Below are 19479 nucleotides of genomic sequence, written 5' to 3' on the forward strand. Positions count from 1 at the left end.
CTTGTTTGATTGGTCACACTAGTCATAGAGGGGTCATACCAAGGTACTGTAATTAATCAGCCTCAGCCACTGCTCCGCCACAAGGGTTAACGACGCATTAACTTCCCCCACGGCATTAACAATCAAAGCAGTTGACTCCACAGAACGAGAGAGTTTGAAATTCGGCTTGGATTGTAGCCGTGTCAATTTACTTATTCTTTCAAGTTTCGGAATATTCCCCGCTCCGAAGTGCGGAGACACCTACCCCGGAAGATCGCACCTCAACTTGTCATCTGCAAGTCTAATATTTTCAGACTTCTGAGTCTGTCGTTCTCAATACAGCACCTAACGAATCGGAGGATGAAAGGGGTGGAGGGCTAATGGGTGTGATACGCAAGAAGACCGCATCGCGCGGCACCGAGGCCGGCACCAAGTTCCACTGCGATGTGTGCTCTATTGATGTTACGTCAACAGTAAGTCTCAACCTGGTTGTGTTATGACCACTTGAAGGTCTGTTATCTTCTTCAGAGACTAACGCGACCCAATCTCATAGGTTCGCATCTCGTGTTCGCATCCGTCCTGCCCCGAATATGACCTCTGTGTCCCCTGCTTCTCAGCCGGAAAGAACTCCAAAAACCATGACCCTGCCACACATCCATTCCAAGTGATCGAACAAAACTCAGTCCCCATATTCCAGGGGGATTGGGGTGCCGACGAAGAATTGTTATTGCTGGAAGGCGCCGAAATTTATGGGTTGGGTTCCTGGGCAGACATCGCAGACCACATTGGCGGCTACCGAAGCAAGGATGAAGTGCGAGACCACTACTACGACACATATGTGAAAAGCGTAAACTTCCCACTCGCAAACTGCGCCGATCCAGACGATAGGAGCTTGCAGGATTCGATCTCCAAAGAGGACTTCCAAACACGCAAGAAGCGTCGCATTGAAGAGCGCAAAGATGCAGCCAAGGCAGCGCCTCCAACCACACCAAAGCAGAAACCCACTGCCAGTGTACCGGCATGTCACGAAGTGCAGGGCTACATGCCGGGACGGTTGGAGTTTGAGACCGAGTTCCTGAACGATGCCGAAGAAGCGGTGCAACACATGACTTTCGAGCCCGGGGCTGGACTCAATGAAAACGGCGAGCCAGATGCAGAGACAGAACTCAAGATGACCGTCGTTGATATCTACAACTCCCGCCTGACAGCGCGTACAGAGCGCAAGAAGATCCTCTTCGAGCACAACCTCCTCGAATACCGAAAGAACACCGCCTTAGATAAGAAACGGTCGAAGGAAGAGCGAGAATTGTTGAACAAAGCAAAGCCACTAGCACGGATGATGAATTGCAAGGACTTTGAAGACGTCAACAAGGGTCTGGAATACGAGCACAACCTCCGCCTAGCCATCTCCCAACTCCAAGAATGGCGACAGATGGGCATCGGTGACCTGAAAGCAGGCGAGAAGTTCGAGCAAGATAAGCAACAGCGCGTACAACGAATGATTCCTCAAGGGTCATTTGACCGTTTTGCCAGCAGCCGCCCCAAGCAGGCACAGCTGACGGAGACACCAGCGGCAGCAATCCAGCTCACAACGCCTGAACTGCCGCTACGACTGCAAAAGGCTGCCAATCCACACGCACCGGCGGATCCTGCCGACGAACCATTGAACGATTTCGATCGCGCCTTCGCTGTCGATGGGGATGCGCCTCCCCCACAGCCGACAAAGACGAAATATGTGGTGCCACCGCTAAGCGGGATGCCGTCGTGGAAGCTAGACAATGATACTGCTGCCGACTTGCACCTTCTGACCAAGGAAGAGGCAGAGGTATGCAATGTTCTACGCCTAATGCCGAAGCCATATTTGGTCATCAAGGAGACACTGTTGAAGGAAGCAATGAAGCAGGGCGGCAACCTGAAGAAGAAAGATGCACGGACGATTTGCAAGGTATGTTAATTACTCGACCTTTGAAAGGCGAATTTTTTACTGACTCTGTTAGATCGAGGGCACCAAAACCAGCCGCATTTATGATTTCATGGTACACAGTGGTTGGATCAATAAGGCGTAGACGCGCCAGATCCATTATATGCTGTAATCGCTTCTTAGCTTATTGATATCCAAATCTACTTGTGATTTTGTTCGGGGGCGTTTCTTTTTTTGGGCGTTCATAGGGAACTTGGGGAGATGGGCGGATTTGTTGATCTCAGAACTTGTCAACATAAGTCACAGGTAGAATATCACCTGTAATTCGCATTGTACAATGAACAGTAACCTACAGACCTATCTTCTATGTAGTCTTAAAGAAAATAGTCAATAAATATCACATCCAAAGTCATTCTCCAAAAGGGAGATACATACAGTAATCATCCCCACACTCCTCGGTCCTCGGCATAGCTTCTCCGCATCTACAAATAACCCCAACTATCGTCAATCAGCTCTATTTTTCTATATCATTCCCACCATCCCTTCTGCTTCTCTCTCCTCTCTCTCTCTCAATAAAAACAAACCTCCCAGCAAAACCTCCAAGAAACCAAAATGCCACCTTTCAAAATCCAACCCCCGACCCCAGCCCACGCAACCCTCACCTACCCAGCACCCCACATTCTCCTGGTCACGCTAAACCGACCCCGCGATCTAAACTGCATAAACGGCCAAGGCCACGCAGACCTGCATGCAGTATGGGAATGGCTCGATGAAGAACCAAGCATGCGCGTGGGCATCCTAACAGGAAAAGGACGCGCGTTTTGCGCCGGCGCTGATCTAAAAGGTGAGCTAGCACAACAGACCCCATAAACATAGCTAGTATTACAAAAGCACAAACCCCAAACCCCAAACCCCAATCCGCAATCCGCAATCCGCAACCCGCAATCCCAAAAACCAGACCCAACACTCCAATCCATCCGTTAAACACCACTAACCCCGTCCCTAGAATGGAACAACCGCACCTCAGCAGCACCGAGCTCCTCAAGCTCGCAAACCCCAATGCCAAACAGCGGGTTCGGCGGACTCGCACGGCGAAAGGGCAAGAAACCCGTGATCTGCGCGGTGAACGGTATCTGTCTCGGCGGTGGCGCGGAGATGATCATCAACAGCGATATCGTGATTGCGTCATCGCGAGCGGTATTTGGGCTACCGGAGGTGAAGCGCGGAGTTGTTGCTCTTGCTGGTGCGTTGCCGCGACTTGTTCGGACTGTTGGAAAACAGCGGGCTATGGAGATGGTTCTTACGGGGCGGATGGTTGGGGCTGTTGAGGCGGAGAGATGGGGACTTGTTAATTCTGTTGTTGGGGTTGGGGAAAAGGATGGGGAGGAGGAGGTTGGTCGGGCTGTTTTGGAGAAGGCTTTGGGGGTTGCTGGGGATATTGCGGGGAATAGCCCTGATTCGGTCCTTGTTAGTCGGGAAGGCGTTAAGTTGGGATGGGAGGGGATTGGGGCGGATGAGGCTACGGCGATGTTGAATGAGACTTGGGTTAAGAGGCTATATGAGGGGGAGAATATTAAGGAGGGGCTTAGGGCTTTTGTGGAGAAGAGGAAGCCTGTTTGGGTTGATAGCAAGTTGTGAGGATTACGTTTCTTTAGAGTAAAGATAGTAGAAAGAATTGAAAAGATATGGTTGTTCATTCGCTATTCATACTACACTTCGTAAAATTCATAAAAACACTGATCCCATTACTCCCGTCGCGCCGTGTACCTGGTATTCGCGATATTCCATGCAACTTGAATTTCAGACAAAGCGAAATCAAATGTGCGGTTGCCCTGCCTCTCTGAAAAGGTCATGTTAGGATGTTGTGAGGCTGGCGTAGGGAAGAGGTGCCTACTTTGCGTCGGATTGTACGCCGTCCACGACCTTGACCACATGGGGGAAGAGAGGGTGGTCTCGGTCCAAGCCGGTCAATCGGATAGCAGCATCAGCAGGCGCGTTCTCCTTGAGGATCTTGGCCAGCTCCACACTCTCCTCGTCGCCTTCCACATTCTGGAACCGCAGAGCCATTTCAAGGGAACCCATCAATGACTCGAACTTTCCACCACGCTCAGCCAGCTGCGCCGCTGGGCCGATGAATCGCTCCTTGCGGGACACTTTGCGCATTGGGGCACGACCCACGCGCTCCACGGTATCCTCGAGGTAGGGGTTAGAGATTCGGGTGATGATGGTTTCGACGTACTCTTGCTGCTCAGCGGCGCTGATTTCATGTTTGTCAATGATGAGAGAGGCAGTCTCTTGAAGCACATCACGGACAATGTTGCGGATACGGGAGTCTTGGAGAGCTTCGGCAATGGTCTTCTTGCCGGCATTGTAGCCATGGTAGGCTACAGTGGCGTGACCGGTGTTGACGGTGAACAACTTGCGCTCAATGTAGGGCTCCAGGTTGCTAACCCAGTGGATAGCTGGGATTTCTGGGGGACCAAATTCGCCGAAAGGTGTGGACTCCACGGCCCATTCATAGAACTTCTCGATGCGCACGTTCAGACCACTGTCAGGGGCCTGACCAGGTACAATACGATCGATGGCCGAGTTGGCAAACCGGGCTCGGTCTGGCATAGAGCCGAGACGGTCTTGAGCGGTGTTGTCTTTGATGAACTGGTGTAAAGTGTCAGTGGCGCCGATGGCGTTCTCACAGGCGATGACGGCCAGCGGTGTGGCGTCGGTACGGGCGTCGATTCCCTTGGCAATCACGGGAGCGATGAACTTGAGGATGTTGGGGCCCACAGCGCAGGTTACCACGCTGGCGGTTGAAATCTCCTGGATGACATCGCTCTCATGGGTCTTGGAGTTGATGGCACGGTAGTTGGTGATAGTCTTGGTAGACTCGCCCTCATCACTGACTTCAGTGACCTCATAAGACTTGGTGTCCTGTAGGGCAGTGATGATACTGTCCATGACATCAACGAAGACGACCTCAAAGCCAGCCGTGTGGAGGAATTCGGCGACGAAGCCACGGCCGATGTTTCCACCACCGAAATGAATAGCTTTCTTCTCCATGATGTTTGATATGAGTAAAGTGGAAGTGGAAGTGGAGATAGAGTAGAGGTAGAAGTAGAGTTGGGATAGAGTGGAAGGGGAAGAGGAAGGGGAAGGGGAGGTATAAGTAGAAGTAGAAGTAGAGTTTGGAAACTAAAGAGGAAGTCGCGTAAGTTGCACTTTCCAGTTCGAGGGGGGAAAGTGCAGCTATTTAAGGAAAGAGGGGGAGAATAAGGAACTATCCAAAAGGGCCTATATGAGTTGGGAATATACCTCCAGGGCTGGGTCCAGATATGACGATGACTTCATTGATATCTGGGCAACGGGACTGGCCTCCGCCTTGTTTTCAACCAGTCATAAGATGAGAGCATCATGAATATACCTATAATCCTATAATCCTATATTTCTATATTATTCTCATATTATTTACTTTTTATTCTATAATTTCCCTCATGTAACATTCTAAACAAGAGGATTATTGACCCGAGAGATGTTACACTTCTTTCTCTTTCTCCCCCCACTTTAATGTCTGTGCAACCATACTCCAACAATTACCGCGCAGTAGGGGCATACTACAACATATACACTATTCCTATTTCAGTAAATTATAGGTTTCATTTCATGCGCATTCACACGGCCTGAACCACTCACCGGCAAAACAAAGAATCAATCACCGGGAAAACCCGTCCACATTCGTCAATACTTCGCGCTTTGACAAGAACCTTGGCGAAATGTAGACTCCGGAGAAAATCAGCCGACAAACCGGGAAAACCAACTACGGAGGACAGTGGTCCTCGGCGCCTGAGCCATTATACGGAATGTACGGAGTGATCGGGTTGAGGTATAACATGTGGTTACTTCAAGAATATCAAGAATATTCGAGACTATTCACAATCTCCATAGATCCTTATAGATCCTCAAGACTGATATCCACATGTGGTGACGTCGGATGAACGGTTGATAGCCCCCGACCCATTTTTTTCCCCGTTAGTCGCGGCCAGCTCCATACCAAGCCGAGGTGTTTATTCGAAGTGTATCTATTGCCTTCCATACCCCAGTGCTCTAGCCCCTATGGAATAGACTAGATTGCTGCCTGGTTTGCACTGCCCAACATACCGTAGCCCCTGGAAGTTAGGGGGGAAAAAAGCCTAACTCTTGGTACCTCCGGGCCCCCGACCACTGGCCCAAACACCAGAACCCTCAGATATCCCGCAAGTAGCCGGATTGGTAACTTTACCATTTCACTTTGAAACGGGTTCCTAGTTAGATTGACTACTATTCCCTATTAGTTACGGGGAAGGAAATAAGAATGAAAGTGGTATCGTTCGACTCATAAAAATGGCTCTCTCTATCTACTATGGTGATGTGATTATATTCGATTTCGCGAGTTTCCCCGACTTCCGCCCCCCGTCTGAAACCTGCGCTCTCCGACTGGCTAATATCACCGCTCCCTTATTTCTTTTGGGTTCTCATTACCCCTCTATGTCCTTTGAGACGGGCGCAGGCGCAGACGCAGCCCGTTTGTTAACAAAGGCATTCGCAAAGCAAGCAACGCTACCGGCGACCAATAGCCCCACCGCGGCCCAAGTCATCCCGAGGAATTTCTCGCCATACTGGGCTGACACATTCGAGCCCTTGCCGTGGGCATTAATTAGAGCGACAAATTCAAACCCGATCACGGTGGCGATTATGGATGCGATGCTGATGCTAAAAGATCCGAGCTAATTAATGATTCCCTGTCAGCCAATTTGTCGTACTCTGGGGAAATGGGGAAATCGCGAAATGCACCTCGCTGAACTGGGAAGTGCACTGCCTGCATAAATGACATGCAGAGACAGGGTTTATGTAGGGGGGGTTGCGTAAAACTCCATCACCAGATCGTTGTCCATGTATAATGTAACTCACCACGAAAAACCAAAATTCAATCGGGCCCTGCCTCGGTTTCGGAGCGAGAGTCGCCCATACTCGTACAAGCATCGCGACACCCATCGCGCCAACCCCGATACTGTACATCACGGCCATGACTTGGGATGTCGTTTTGAAGGCGTGGAAGTCATCGCTGATAACGCGCGGCCACCCCAGCTGCGGGCTGGAGGTGACCTCCTCCGGCCAGGCTTGTGTCGGGTCGAATGAGGACAAAATCGTGCGGTTCGAGCATTCAGTCACGTTGCGCGTGACTTCTACGCCGGCGTCCGTTGTTATCAGTGTTCCCTGGCAGTAGGACAGTACGTGGACGGAATAGAAATCGTGGGATCCACTGCCAGTGCTGGCTGAGGGCGTGGAGAGCTAAATGGATCGGGCCAAGTCAGTCTTCTGCATCTACCTGCCACTTATATAATTGGAGACGATCGGACTTACTGTCAAGAGATCCACATCTTCGAGGAAGCTTTTCTGCGTCCCTGCGAAGAGACATAGGAGGGTGAGTATAAATGCGACAAACACTGCCACGGTCTGGAATAGGCCCTTGAAGTGCGACATGGTGAGTCTGAGTCGAGTTGATGTGTTGGTCTGGTTCTGGTTTTCTGCAGGATGTAGTAGGGTCTGTATGCAGTATCTGGTGATAACCACAGCAGATGGTGTGAAAGCTCGATATTCAATGGGAAGAACCTGAATCTGCGGTTCTCACCCTCATATACATAGCATCCTGGAAATCGGGGAGATCGGGAGGATCGGGATCTTTCCTCACGATGGCTTCATTCCAGACGTGGGCTGTTAGAAAGGGCGAGAGCACATATGTTCTGCATAATATCGAGCTTGAATTTTTTTCGTGGAATGTATGCATTACACATGATCAGATAGAAGGCCACTAGCCATTGAAAATGTAAGTCCGGAGTGGCCTAGGTATGATGGCTGGGTGGGAAGGGGATGATGGGTGTGGTCCCGCGGGCTTTAGGAATGTTCAGAATGTTACCAGCCACGAAGGATCTTGCATGTCGACATCGTACTTGTATTTTATTCGTGGGATCTGGCATTGATGAAATTAATTTAGATATGAATTGGATCTGAATTTTATCTATGGGCTGGTTTTGGGAAGTTTTCGGTCTCAGAGATGAAGGGATGTGCCAGGGTTATATATCAACTCCCAAGAAATTTGACGTCAGCGACAGGGGTTGAAGTACTTATTGCCTTCGGCACTTCCCTGATTGACCCCTTGTCTACCCCGTATGCTCTTCCACCAATTCCCAAATTAGAACATCTCGATTACTTTCGTGTCTCAAAAATATTCTCAACCAGTTCAGATTCTTCGGCCAAACTGGTCCACAATTTACATATATAATCCGACGGAAGATGGACTAAGTCATTTGATTTGCTTCGGCGAACGAACAACAGCAAATTATTATGGCAAATGCGGAAAAGAGACAAGAAAACACTCGTCAATCACTGTGATCCGACCTATCTATGTTCACTGTATAGTGGAATGTATATAGCCGCACTCTACACAGCGATATAGGTGCCATGCGACAAAACCCCCTTTGTGGGTATTATTGATGGCTAGATGCTTGATTATACCTAGGGCTATGCATAAAAATATAACTATATATATGTAGAAAAGTCGTCGGTAGAAAGTATTGCTTTTTATCGCCGTCATATATATCTGAAAAGACATCTAAAACGAATATTATAAGGCCTTACAAGCTGCCAACTATTCTAATATCCATATATCACCACTTTTAGGGAGTTTTAGTGGCTCCCTACTTTTAAATATAAAGATAAAGTTATTTTGATACTTATAAGCTATAAAGTACCCTAAAAAGTGGGGAATATCTAAACTTGTATAGGAAAAATAAAAAAAAAACACTCTCCATTTGAAAACGAATGATACCCCTGTGCCCTGCCCTTTCCATCTGCGCCCTCAATAGCCGCAGATGATTCCTCTCCATCCATCAAACTTTCCATCATCTTATCAATCTTCCGCTGCTGGTGAACAGAAAGCTCGGAATAACGAATGTGTATAGACGAACCAAGATACAATGTTCTAACCCCCCGCAGCTTCTGGTAGAGTAAGAAAAGCGCGAATGCAAATCACTCCGGGTGGTCAGTGTCGTGCAAGTCGTCGGCCATTCACACTTTGTTGATGGCATCTTCATCAAAACCATCTCATGTCTGTTTTGGTCGTCGGGCTGCATAGAAGCGGCAGATCTCTCCCATTCGATAAGCCGCGCAAAGGCTTCCTCATCGTGTTGCTTGCCTTTGGAGATAGTTGAAGGTTATATACAGAAAAGTCTCTAATATGAATATGCCTTTTTTCCCGCCCTCGAATATAGATAAAAAGATAGCTGAAAAGGTAGCTGAAAAGGTAGATGAAAAGATAGCTGAAAAGGTAGATGAAAAGACAACTAAAAAGAACATAACGTCTGAGGTTTTGTTGGTGTCCTTCAGAGCTCGATCACGAGCTCTTTCCTCAATATAAGCCGCCAGTCTCACGTTGTAGTCTTCGTCAAGTTCATCAACTCTGCGGCGGAGCTCTGTGGCCTTTTCCGTGGATGAGAGCCGATCAACCTCTGACTGGAAATTACCGAGGAGTTTGAGTAGCAGTGATTCGATGTTGCCTTCTCGGGCATTGACGGCGAGCTGAAGACTCGCCTTTTTGGCCTGGCGATTATTACAGAACCAATCATGTGAGTCTTTGACGTACCGAGGAGATTGAGATCGGTAATATTAAAGGATATAGAAGGACCCTTCCTTTCTAGGAATAATAAGAAAGACGCCCTAAGTAGTAAAAGGTAGACATATTCTATCCCCTTCTCTTGATATGATCTTAGTACATGCGAAATTCGTACTATGGGTATGGATTATTAATCTATTATTAACAAGAATAGTCCGCCGCTTATACAGCCTTGTCATATCTTTCAGATGGTCTTTCAGATGGTCTTTTGGATACTCTTTTGGATACTCATTTTAGGTATATACGAAGGCGGCAAAAAAGCATATTCTACGCAAGAGACCTTTCTATGTATAACCTTTTAATTTTCTGCCTGGCAAAAACCCGGTTGGTGTGATGGCATCTAAAACCTGCCGTATTACACGGGTGGCTCGTGGCGGGGGGGGGGGGGGCAGTCCGACTAGTTAGCTAATAATAATGTGATAACACACACCAAGTAATTGAGACATCATCCACACTGTATATATCTTTCTATAACCTCTCTAACTGTTTGAAGGGGAAAGAAACCCGAGGGGTTGGCTGTGTTGTGTTTATGTACCGTCCTATGGAGTTCTATACAAAAGATACCTTAGACACACGCTAAGTGATATCCCTAATTCTGGTTTGATAGGCGTGTAACTCGAGATGCTTACATATTGTTGCCTTCCGGTACCATATTATAGAGTCATTTCCCTAGTTGGTGCACGGAATCTTTGAACAATCCACAGTGCGCGATAATTTCAGCGTTAGATTTTCCCTAACCTCATGCCTTGCTTCTTCGACACTCCGACATATCTCACATTCCATCCATGTACTTCGATGTGGCCCTCTCGGTCGGCCTTTCTTGTCGTTAGATATACCGCCTCATCTTCTGTTCCGTAAGCTGGGAGTCATATTCTTTGTAAAATTTCCCAATTTTCTGTGTTCGTTGAGGAAGACTTTGCTGGGCTGGAAACTTCGCACATTGGCCGTTGGTAAGGCTATTTAGGATATCGGAGCCCTAGAGATGACGTTAAGGTTATAGGTGCATTAGCCATGGAAAGTTGTATAGGTAGTGATCTCCAATGTTTGAGTTGAACCCCAGGACTGATACATCGGATTGTTATGTGTTTTGTTTCCTGTTACCTGTTCATGGGTGAATCAGCTTGTGGCAAACCACGCCATAAGCAAAGTGTAGATAGGCCGAAGGATATTACACAAAAAGGAAATTGTCATGCAACGTAGGTCGGACCGAAATTCATAATGGCACAGTAGGATGGAATTAATATATCACTCAAATATCTTTGCCAATAATATCGCTAATCCCGGGCATTTGTCATAATATCATTAGCGTAGCTTTGAGTGCGCCTATAAGGGACAATAACACAACCACGTGAGACAAATGCAAGGTAGAGACCTCGATACGAGGAACGAACCAAGTCAACCACTGGGAACTAGTGGCTTGCTCTCACCAGCTTCCGGACTGGGAGGTAGGTGTGCGCTTAGCGCCGATTCGATAGAACGAACGTTAAAGGCTATCTAGGTAGGATTTTTTCCAATAAATCTGAATCTAGGGCTGCGGGGTGTCATGTATCGAGTCTGGACACGACGCGATACGAAACTAGGAGAACACATGCCTTTCGGTGATTATTATTGATTATTCCCAGCGTCCACGGGTTTGTTCGACTGGCTGTATGATGTTCGGAGATACCGAGCATTACATACGTACCTTCCTACTTAGTTATTTAGCCAACTAGTATGTGTAATGTAGTGCCACCCGGGAATCCTCCAGGGCTGAGACGATGCGCCCTGGATCCTCGGTGTCTGGAGACCAGTTCACAGTAAGGAACATGTATTCCTTACAAAGCAGCTGAAACACCACCAGGGCAATATTCTGAAACGGGTCGCTGTTCTAGAAGGCAGCTAATGTACTCCGTATGCAGCCTGAAAAGGGGGCGAAGTGCAAGGGAGGAATTCCAGACCGAGCAGCCAATGAGCAAGACGGAATAAGCAAAGAAAGTCATCTGCCGTTCATCATGAGATGCCCAGTGCAGCCCGAGATCGTCCAGGTATCCACGTAAAGTGAACCATATAACCTAACCCCCTAGGAAAACAAAAGTGGAAAAAGGGGAAATTAAGTCAAATCAATCTGCAGGGCGCATGTCATACGCAAGGCACACCTGGACACCTTGGGTGGGTACAGAAGTTTCTCTGATGCATTCCCGAGTATCCTAATGTAGGTGGGTGGCCCGAGACATCAAACCACGCGTGAAATGACCTTTTGTCTTTGGACAATTAACCACGCGAAACGCGAGCACGTGCGTGTCATTATCAAATCCAGCCTTAGAGGACCAAGCATTGTAGAAGCGCACTTGGCGACGCCTTGCCGGTACGCGTGCCGTTGCTTGACAGGCTTGGAATTGCTTGGAATGCTTGGAATTGCTTGTGTCGATGGAAGGAAGCAAAGCAAGCTTTGGCCAAGATTCTGGAAGGTCTTGATGTCAATATGCTCGCATGCATCGATGTCAGACGCGTTCTTGGTCCAACGTGGTCGATAGTACACAATTTTAGTTTCGTTTGAATCAGATTTCATCAGACAACTTGTATCAATGACAATCTAGTTCATGCCATCTACTAACTACACCGGATAGATCGGAATGTAGGACAGCAGTGACACGCAACGTGATAACACGTGTTGGAGGTAGGTTTAGATTTCGAGGGAAGGTGCGGAGAATGGGGTTGCACATGTTCAAATGCTGCACGCTGATTGGCCAGAGATCATGCATGGAAGATGCCGGGGTGGTCAACTAGCGTTGAACTGCCTCAGCCACTACGTCAATATCCAATGGCCCAGATGCGGCCCGTTTTGGTACTGGACCATATGGAAGTGATTTTTGGGAGAAATGATTTCTTCCTTGCCTATTAAGAGATTGGACAATCACCATAGAAAGTCTGCACGTGTGTCAAAGCGTAAATGATATTACCCTGGATCCCTGATCAGGTCCGGCTCCGGGACTAGGTGTTTGGATACGGCGGTTGCCACTTTGCCCGATAGCATCCCATTGGCATCCTGTTGGCATTGCATTGGCATTGCCTTGGCAATGAGGATTTAGCCAAGAGGTGATGTTTAAGTCCATGCATAAAATCTGTACCTTGTAAACATTTCATAACTACTACAAATAATGTGATATTGTAGATAGTCCATAGCATATAGAAGTAATTATTATTGAATGTCTAACTCAAACGGTGAACAGAATTTATCGCCCCCGCGAAAGTTTGGGAAGATCTGCCACGAACCGCAGGCGGTGGCGATCAAAATTGAGATTCTGCCCCCACGTGCACAGTTGATTGGTCCCCGGTCGCTCCATATCAGACCCACCGGATCCACCTTGATCCACTAAAAGTCGAAATTCTGTTTCCGGAGCCAAAACCAGCAAGAGCAGACCCATAACTACACCCAGACAGGGCCCCAGAGGCCCTGACCCCGAGATAGAGTGGTTCTTGCCTTCGGACTTTCCAAGCTTTTCTTTTTTTGTTGGCCAATTTTTCTGAGTTCGAAGTGGAGACACTAAATTGTGCCGTTGCATGTCTTCCACGCTCCGATTCTCTCGCTTCGCACTTCTTCTTCTTCCCACCTTTCTCATACTTAAGAAGTCAATCGCCACTTTTCTGGGTTGAAGTCACTCACCTTCCCCAACAACTGTGGTCACTTCGACTCTTCCCTCGCCCGGAATTGAACCTGTTCACAGACAAAGTTCTTGCTCACGCGACACTTTTCAGTGAATCCTACCACCATGACCGACTTTGGTCCTCGTGCCCCTCATGGGCCCGACATGTCGGGAGATCACAACCCGCTGGAGGATATGGACATCAACGAGAAGGGTGCTTTCGATTCCCTCATTCGCCCCGATGACAGCTACACCCCCGAGGGTGTCTACTGGGCCGATCTCTCGCTGTGGAAGAAGATCACCTTCGTCACCTCCTACAACAACATGGAGGCCAAGCGTGAGCTGAAGGATATCTGGGATATGATTAAGGTGGACCCCCTCTCGCCCGTCTCATACTACTTCCGCAACATGGTCCTCCCTGGTGCCGGTCTCGGTCTGGAGGGTTACGTGCTCTTCTCTATCGGCAACATCAAGCCTCTCTTCCAAGCCGCCTTCCCCGATTGCTGGAAACACGCCAAAACTTGCAGTCAGCAGTGGATCTACGCTATTGACTACCTCGAGATCATCGGTATTATTGTGGGTCAGATTCTGGTCGGTGTCTTGGGTGACTGGTAAGCTGCAATTGTACTACTCTGGGAAATGAGACTATGCTAACGTGGAACTAGGGTTGGTCGTCGATGGGGTTTGATCCAAGACGCTGTTATCATGCTTCTCGGTCTTGTTATGTTGACTGCCGCCTGGGGTGTTACCCAGAATGGCTGGATTATCTGTTATGCTTGGTGTCTCTTCATCTACGGTATCGGTGTTGGTGGCGAGTACCCCATGACTGCCACTAGCGGTATGGAAAACGCCGTCGGCTCTGGAAAGGTCTCCACCAAGGAAGATCGCCTGCACCGTGGCCGCAAGGTTACTTCCGCTTTCCTGATGCAGGGCTGGGGTCAGTTCTTCAACCAGGTTATCCTGATCATTCTCCTGCTTTGCTTCCACCACGGCAGTGGCAACAACCCTTACTCCACCGTCTCTGTTCAGTGGACCTACCGTGTCTCCTTCGCAATTCCCGCCGTGGGTACTTTGTGGCTTGTTTACTACCGTGCCTACCACATGAAGGCTGCTAGCAAGCAACTTACCGCTGCCAAGAAGAAGGCTTCCGTCACTGGTTATGATGCCCAGTCCTTGAAGCTGACTTTCAAGTACTTCGGATTCCGCATGTTCGCAACTGCTGGTGGCTGGTTCGCCAACGATGTTTTCTTCTATGGTAACAAGCTCTTCCAGAGTGAGTTCATCAAGGTGATCAGTCCCGCTTCTAACTCCGTCATGCCCACCTGGCTGTGGAACTTGGTCAATGTCGGTGTCTCTCTGTGCGGATACTACATGGCCTCTTTCCTGATCGACAACAAGCTGTACGGTCGCAAGTGGATGCAGATCGTTGGTTTCATGCTCTGCTTCATTCTGTTTGTCGTTCCTGCTTTCAACTTCGACTACTACCGCCGCCCCGAGAACATCAAGGCATTCCAGGCTATGTACTTCCTGAGCTCTTTCTTCAACCAGTTCGGTCCCAACTCGGTCTCCTTCCTGGTTGCTGCCGAGGTGTTCCCCACCCCCATTCGTGCCTCCGCCCACGGTATGTCCGCTGCCTGGGGTAAGGCCGGTGCTCTTCTCGCTGCCGTCCTGTACAACTACATCGATACCCAGACCAAGTTCTACGTTGTACCTTGGTTCGGTCTGGCCGGTGCTATCATCACTGCCCTCTTCCTTCCCGATACCACTGGTCTGGACTTGAAGGAGCAGGAGCGCCGCTGGCAATACCTCCGCAGTGGTCGCGAGGAAGAGTACCACGGTCCTGCTGTCCACCCCAAGCACCTGTCTTGGTACGAGCGCTACGTCCTGCGCAAGTCCCGCTACTACGATGCCGAACTCGACTACCAACAGAAGGTCGAGGAGTACCGCATTGAGTGGGAGACTGCCATGGCCGCCAAGTCCGCCGAGAAGGATGCTGCCGATGCTCTGGATACCGATGACTCCCTTCTCGAGGGCCACGTGCACACCTACTTCCACCGCACCAGCCCTATGTTCAAGGGCATGGAGAAGAATGTGTCCTCCAAACAGGATAACTTCACCCTGCCTCCGGCTGCAGAGAGCGAGTCTGAGGATGCTTACTCCAACGAGAAGCGTTAAGCGTTTACTTTGCTCGGTCCTCAGGTTATTGCCTGTGATGTGGCCATGAAATATTTTTTGTTTCTTCCAAGCTAGCTATGAATAATTCCCCCCTTTTTCAATTTTTCAATTTTTCAATTTTTTTCATAAAACTTATGCATATACACCATGTTGCTTTTGAAAACCTTCATGCTTGCTACATGAATTAGCTTGCATGACTTTTGCTTGACACATGAAGCGGGCCCCTCGATGAATTAGATATTGATACCACTTCTTTGGACACATTGCTACACATATCATTTTTGAAGACAATCCATCACATTTAGACTCGTAGTTAACAACCTTGGAACTTTAGAACAGACTGAATTTTACAACTCTTGCCTGAGGCAGAAAGGATGACTAACATCATATTTTCCATCCACAGGTGGACTTAAGACATCGATGTATATGGATGAAGCGCACATTCAGTCAAATTCGATGATACCCCAAACATACGTAAAATCCCAAAGAGAAAAAAAAAAGAAAGAGAGAGAATCATGAGACTGTTCGCCTTCGGCTCCAACGGATCAGGCCAACTAGGCATCGGCCACGAAGACGACGTCTCCACACCAACGCAATGTCTTTTCGAGCAGCCAGAGCCATCACAACGATCCCAAATAACTACCATTCAAAACACCAACCTCGCAGATGAATCTGAAATCATCACCATCGCAGCAGGCGGAAACCACACCCTCCTCCTAACAATCAGCGGCTCCATCTACTCTGCCGGTTGCAATGAAGACGGACGGTGCGGGCCGCACAGAGCAACCAAAAACCCAAAAGAGCCCGAGTCCGACAACAATGGAAACATCCTGCGCTTTCGTCGAATGATTATTCCAGACCAAGTCTCCGACACTGAGGTATCCAATTTCAAACACGTCTCCGCGACATGGGAGGGCACGATTGCTGTAGCTTCTGTACCACGAAGCAGTAGCAATGACGTCGTCCATGGACATGAGCCTGATACAGAAGATCGAGTCTTCGTATTTGGCTCCTCGCCTAAAGGAGAACTAGGTCTGGGATCAGACACTCCCGCCCCTGTCCCCGGGACATGTATCCCCTCCTTCCCGCCAACGGGGTTGCGGATCACGGCGCTGGCGAGCGGGATGGCGCATTCGGCTGCTGTGCTCTCGAATGGGGATGTGTATGGCTGGGGCGGGGCGCGGAAGGGTCAGCTCGGGAAAGAGAATCGAGAGGCTAGGATTGCTTATTCTCCTGTTCGGATCTGTGTGCCGTTTTTCGCGGAGGCTGTTGCTTGTGGGAGGGAGTTTACTGTTGTTTCGGGTCGGGGACGGTTTGTTGTTCTTGGGGATGGGGGGAATCGGTGGGGTATATTGGGTGTTCCGGAGAGTTTATCTCTACAGGGGGATGAGCAAGGGGAGGAGAGTGGAGGGCGCAAAGGTGCTATTTGTTATCGCTATACTGGTATTGCGGCTAGTTGGCATGGGGTTTATGTACATGCTGCGCCTGCACTGGGACGGGTGGGACCGTCGATATCGGATGCACTGACAGACACATATTCGGATTCTGATCTTGTCGGTGGTTCCATTGTTGCTTGGGGACGCAATGATCGAGGCCAACTTCCACCGCCGGATCTTCCGACTCCCGATAAACTCGCCGTTGGTAGTGAGCATGCCATTGCTCTCCTGGGAGATGGTCGAGTGGCGGCGTTTGGATGGGGCGAGCATGGGAATTGTGGGCCTGATACAGATTCCCAGGGGAATGTATCGGGTACATATAATGTGATTTCGCTCGCCGAAGCTGTGGGAGCGGATGGGAAGGTTATCGGGGTTGGAGCGGGGTGTGCGACTAGCTGGATTATTATGACATGATCACCTTTGGGATCTGGGAGCAGCGAGAGTTGCTGACAACTGCATCGCCCTGACAGGGCGTATTTTCTCAGTCGAAAAGACCATATTGCCGAACCTATCGACTATCAGCATACGCATATCAAAGTCTCGCAAGAACCGGAATCCACATACCTGAGACAAACGCTGTGTTGGAGGAATACCCATTCCATCGTCAGGATCTTCGGCGTGAGAACCATCCTGTTTCGCGAAGGAAGGCTCTGCATCACGAATAGATGCCCCGAATGCGTCCTGGGCGCTTGGTTAGCCACAAATTTATACCCACCAATTAAAGAAAAAAAGACATACCTGTGTTCCTGATGCATCCCATCCGAGAATATCCTGCGGCTCCTCTTCTTCATTCATTTCATCCCACTGCCGGTCATCATCAGCAGGCACGAAAAGGCTATCGAAATCCATCGAAAGTCCAGACGCCACCGGTCGGTCTGCGCTAGCCTTCTGGCTCAGATTCTCCTGCGTAGATGATCCATTGAGAGGACGGATCGATCTGCTTCGTGGTGGCGGCGGGGGCATCTGCGTACTTGGTGTCCCCGATGGGCGAGTATCGCGCGGTCTGGTCGCTGAGATTGGGATAGGCACGGGCATTTGCCGTGGGATTGTCGCTCGTGTTGATGAGGGGGCGTCATTGATATCTGCCTGGCCGCGGGTCATGACTGTGAATTCTGCGTTGACGCCTTCAAATTGGTATTCCAGTTGCAGAGGTTTGCAGGGTCGGGTGTACCGTGCTGTTACGGTGGCATTTGCCGTTTCGGCGTGTGCAACGACGGCTTTGAAGTCTTTTAGGTTGATGGCGACGTGCATGTTCTCTTCGACCAAGTACTCTTGGAAGTCGCGCTTGTCTGCTGCTACGGATGTGTGAACTGGGTGTTTTAGCACTTCTGTTTGGGTGTTAGTTAACGAGAACCTTGAGACATGATAACATGATAGAGGTGAACTCGACATACCCTTGCCCTCGGTGATTTTTGCTGTAAAGCTTGTGAAAACCGCTCTTCCCGAGTCGGAGTACATGTCCAGCTGCTCGGCAGATAAGCTAAAGTGTTCAATGAGCTGCTTTAGGAACCGTGGATCAGCGGTCCACATGCTGGTAGCTTTGGATTTATCGAAGATGGCATGCTGAATTGCCGCTGGTTCGTAGGTGAGCTTGTATGACTTGATAACGCCTAGATATAGTGTCAGTGATATGCGATATAAGCCAGGAAAGACAAATCTATGCAGGGGTATATCTTACCCAGTCCACAGATCATCTTCACTGTTAGTCTACACTCGGTTTGCTGTAGATCTTCATGCAATTCCATGTCACAGCGCTCAACGGCCGTGTCTTTATTTTTGTCAATTCTCCCGCGGAATATGGAGAGAAGAGCCTGGATTTGATATTAGCACAAAACAAGCCCAGATAACCACCCGTAAACATCCTGTAGGATACAAATCCAAGAGGAAAAAAGTCAATGTACATACTTTGATGTAGATCTGGCAGAAGAAGCGGTCGAGCGAAACACTGCCACTCCTGCCACCACTGCTGGTGTTGAAAGAATACGACTCAAAGAATACCCCCTTCTCGAACGCGAAGGAGGCAAACCCTGTCTTGGTGGAATTAAGCGCACTGAGGCGGAGCTGGGGGTACAGTTAGCCCGGATATTTCATTTGGTGGGTTCCAGAATTTTGGACTGAACTGCCCGCCCCGAAGGTGAAATAACTTACGATGTCAGGCTCTGCTTCAATGGCGACAGTTTCGCTGAATTTGGACAGGCATATTAAGGCGTCGTGGAGCCGGACTAAGGCTGGCGGGCCAAGCGATAATGAGAGCGACGTCATGGCTGAGTTGGTGTTGTTTGACCTCTTGATGAGTATCAAATAGGTTCAGGTATAGGATTGATCTGTCGACATCTATTTTCTTATCTCATTGAGCTCATGGCGCGCTGTTGGCTGTTCGAGATTCGATTGAAGAAGAAGACGCGGACAAACACACGAGATTACGTAATGCGTGTATAGAGCCGCCCCTGGAGCCTCGGGTGGAGCTGGGAATAGCGACACTTTCGAATGAATTGGTTTTTTTCTTTTCAAATTTGGAATACTTCAGACTTCAATCGCCTCCGATAAGTATCAAATTCATATGGAATCAAATATCGATTTTTAACCTGATGAGAACCACAAAAAAGCACCAGTGACGACAACCGCCATCCGCCAAGATGCCAA

General features: G+C 49.0%; 7 protein-coding genes across 7 annotated transcripts; 4 read left to right on the plus strand and 3 right to left on the minus strand.

Annotated features, from left to right (window-relative positions):
* The first annotated feature begins 101 nt into the window (after positions 1–101).
* On the plus strand, positions 102–2218 carry adaB (chromatin-binding transcription regulator ADA2). The gene is made up of 3 exons (XM_040955378.2): positions 102–452; positions 533–1924; positions 1977–2218. The coding sequence occupies exons 1-3, from the start codon at positions 360–362 to the stop codon at positions 2043–2045; spliced, it is 1554 nt and encodes a 517-aa protein (XP_040814224.2). The 5' UTR covers positions 102–359; the 3' UTR covers positions 2046–2218.
* A 268-nt stretch (positions 2219–2486) lies between these two features.
* Positions 2487–3538, plus strand: N7455_005364 (enoyl-CoA hydratase/isomerase family protein; the record flags this gene model as incomplete). Its single annotated transcript, XM_040955419.2, has 2 exons — positions 2487–2744; positions 2907–3538. The coding sequence occupies exons 1-2, from the start codon at positions 2513–2515 to the stop codon at positions 3536–3538; spliced, it is 864 nt and encodes a 287-aa protein (XP_040814128.2). The 5' UTR covers positions 2487–2512.
* A 177-nt stretch (positions 3539–3715) lies between these two features.
* Positions 3716–4957, minus strand: N7455_005365 (mannitol-1-phosphate 5-dehydrogenase; the record flags this gene model as incomplete). The annotated part of the gene is made up of 2 exons (XM_040955452.2): positions 3716–3740; positions 3795–4957. The coding sequence occupies 2 exons, from the start codon at positions 4955–4957 to the stop codon at positions 3716–3718; spliced, it is 1188 nt and encodes a 395-aa protein (XP_040814198.2).
* A 1451-nt stretch (positions 4958–6408) lies between these two features.
* On the minus strand, positions 6409–7414 carry N7455_005366 (SUR7/PalI family protein; the record flags this gene model as incomplete). Its single annotated transcript, XM_040955488.2, has 3 exons — positions 6409–6657; positions 6842–7222; positions 7295–7414. The coding sequence occupies 3 exons, from the start codon at positions 7412–7414 to the stop codon at positions 6409–6411; spliced, it is 750 nt and encodes a 249-aa protein (XP_040814129.2).
* A 5937-nt stretch (positions 7415–13351) lies between these two features.
* On the plus strand, positions 13352–15400 carry N7455_005367 (putative MFS phosphate transporter; the record flags this gene model as incomplete). Its single annotated transcript, XM_040955328.2, has 2 exons — positions 13352–13836; positions 13891–15400. The coding sequence occupies 2 exons, from the start codon at positions 13352–13354 to the stop codon at positions 15398–15400; spliced, it is 1995 nt and encodes a 664-aa protein (XP_040814240.1).
* Positions 15401–15915: 515 nt separating this feature from the next.
* N7455_005368 (RCC1 domain-containing protein) lies at positions 15916–17250 on the plus strand (the record flags this gene model as incomplete). Its single annotated transcript, XM_040955432.2, has 1 exon — positions 15916–17250. The coding sequence occupies one exon, from the start codon at positions 15916–15918 to the stop codon at positions 17248–17250; it is 1335 nt and encodes a 444-aa protein (XP_040814078.2).
* A 67-nt stretch (positions 17251–17317) lies between these two features.
* On the minus strand, positions 17318–19098 carry N7455_005369 (uncharacterized protein; the record flags this gene model as incomplete). Its single annotated transcript, XM_040955447.2, has 7 exons — positions 17318–17344; positions 17401–17517; positions 17575–18164; positions 18231–18446; positions 18515–18647; positions 18742–18897; positions 18985–19098. 7 exons carry the CDS (start codon positions 19096–19098, stop codon positions 17318–17320), a joined length of 1353 nt encoding a protein of 450 aa, XP_040814214.2.
* Between the last annotated feature and the right edge of the window lie 381 nt (positions 19099–19479).

The sequence above is a fragment of the Penicillium solitum genome (genome assembly GCF_028829755.1).
Source record: "Penicillium solitum strain IBT 25940 chromosome Unknown utg000003l_segment0_segment0, whole genome shotgun sequence".
NCBI lineage: Eukaryota > Fungi > Ascomycota > Eurotiomycetes > Eurotiales > Aspergillaceae > Penicillium > Penicillium solitum.

Bases quoted from the DNA above. Each gene is read 5' to 3' on its own strand.
- adaB (XM_040955378.2), top strand. From the start codon at position 360: ATGGGTGTGATACGCAAGAAGACCGCATCGCGCGGCACCGAGGCCGGC. The intron at 453-532 runs GTAAGTCTCAAC...CCAATCTCATAG, and splicing joins CTATTGATGTTACGTCAACA to GTTCGCATCTCGTGTTCGCA. The intron at 1,925-1,976 runs GTATGTTAATTA...TGACTCTGTTAG, and splicing joins ATGCACGGACGATTTGCAAG to ATCGAGGGCACCAAAACCAG.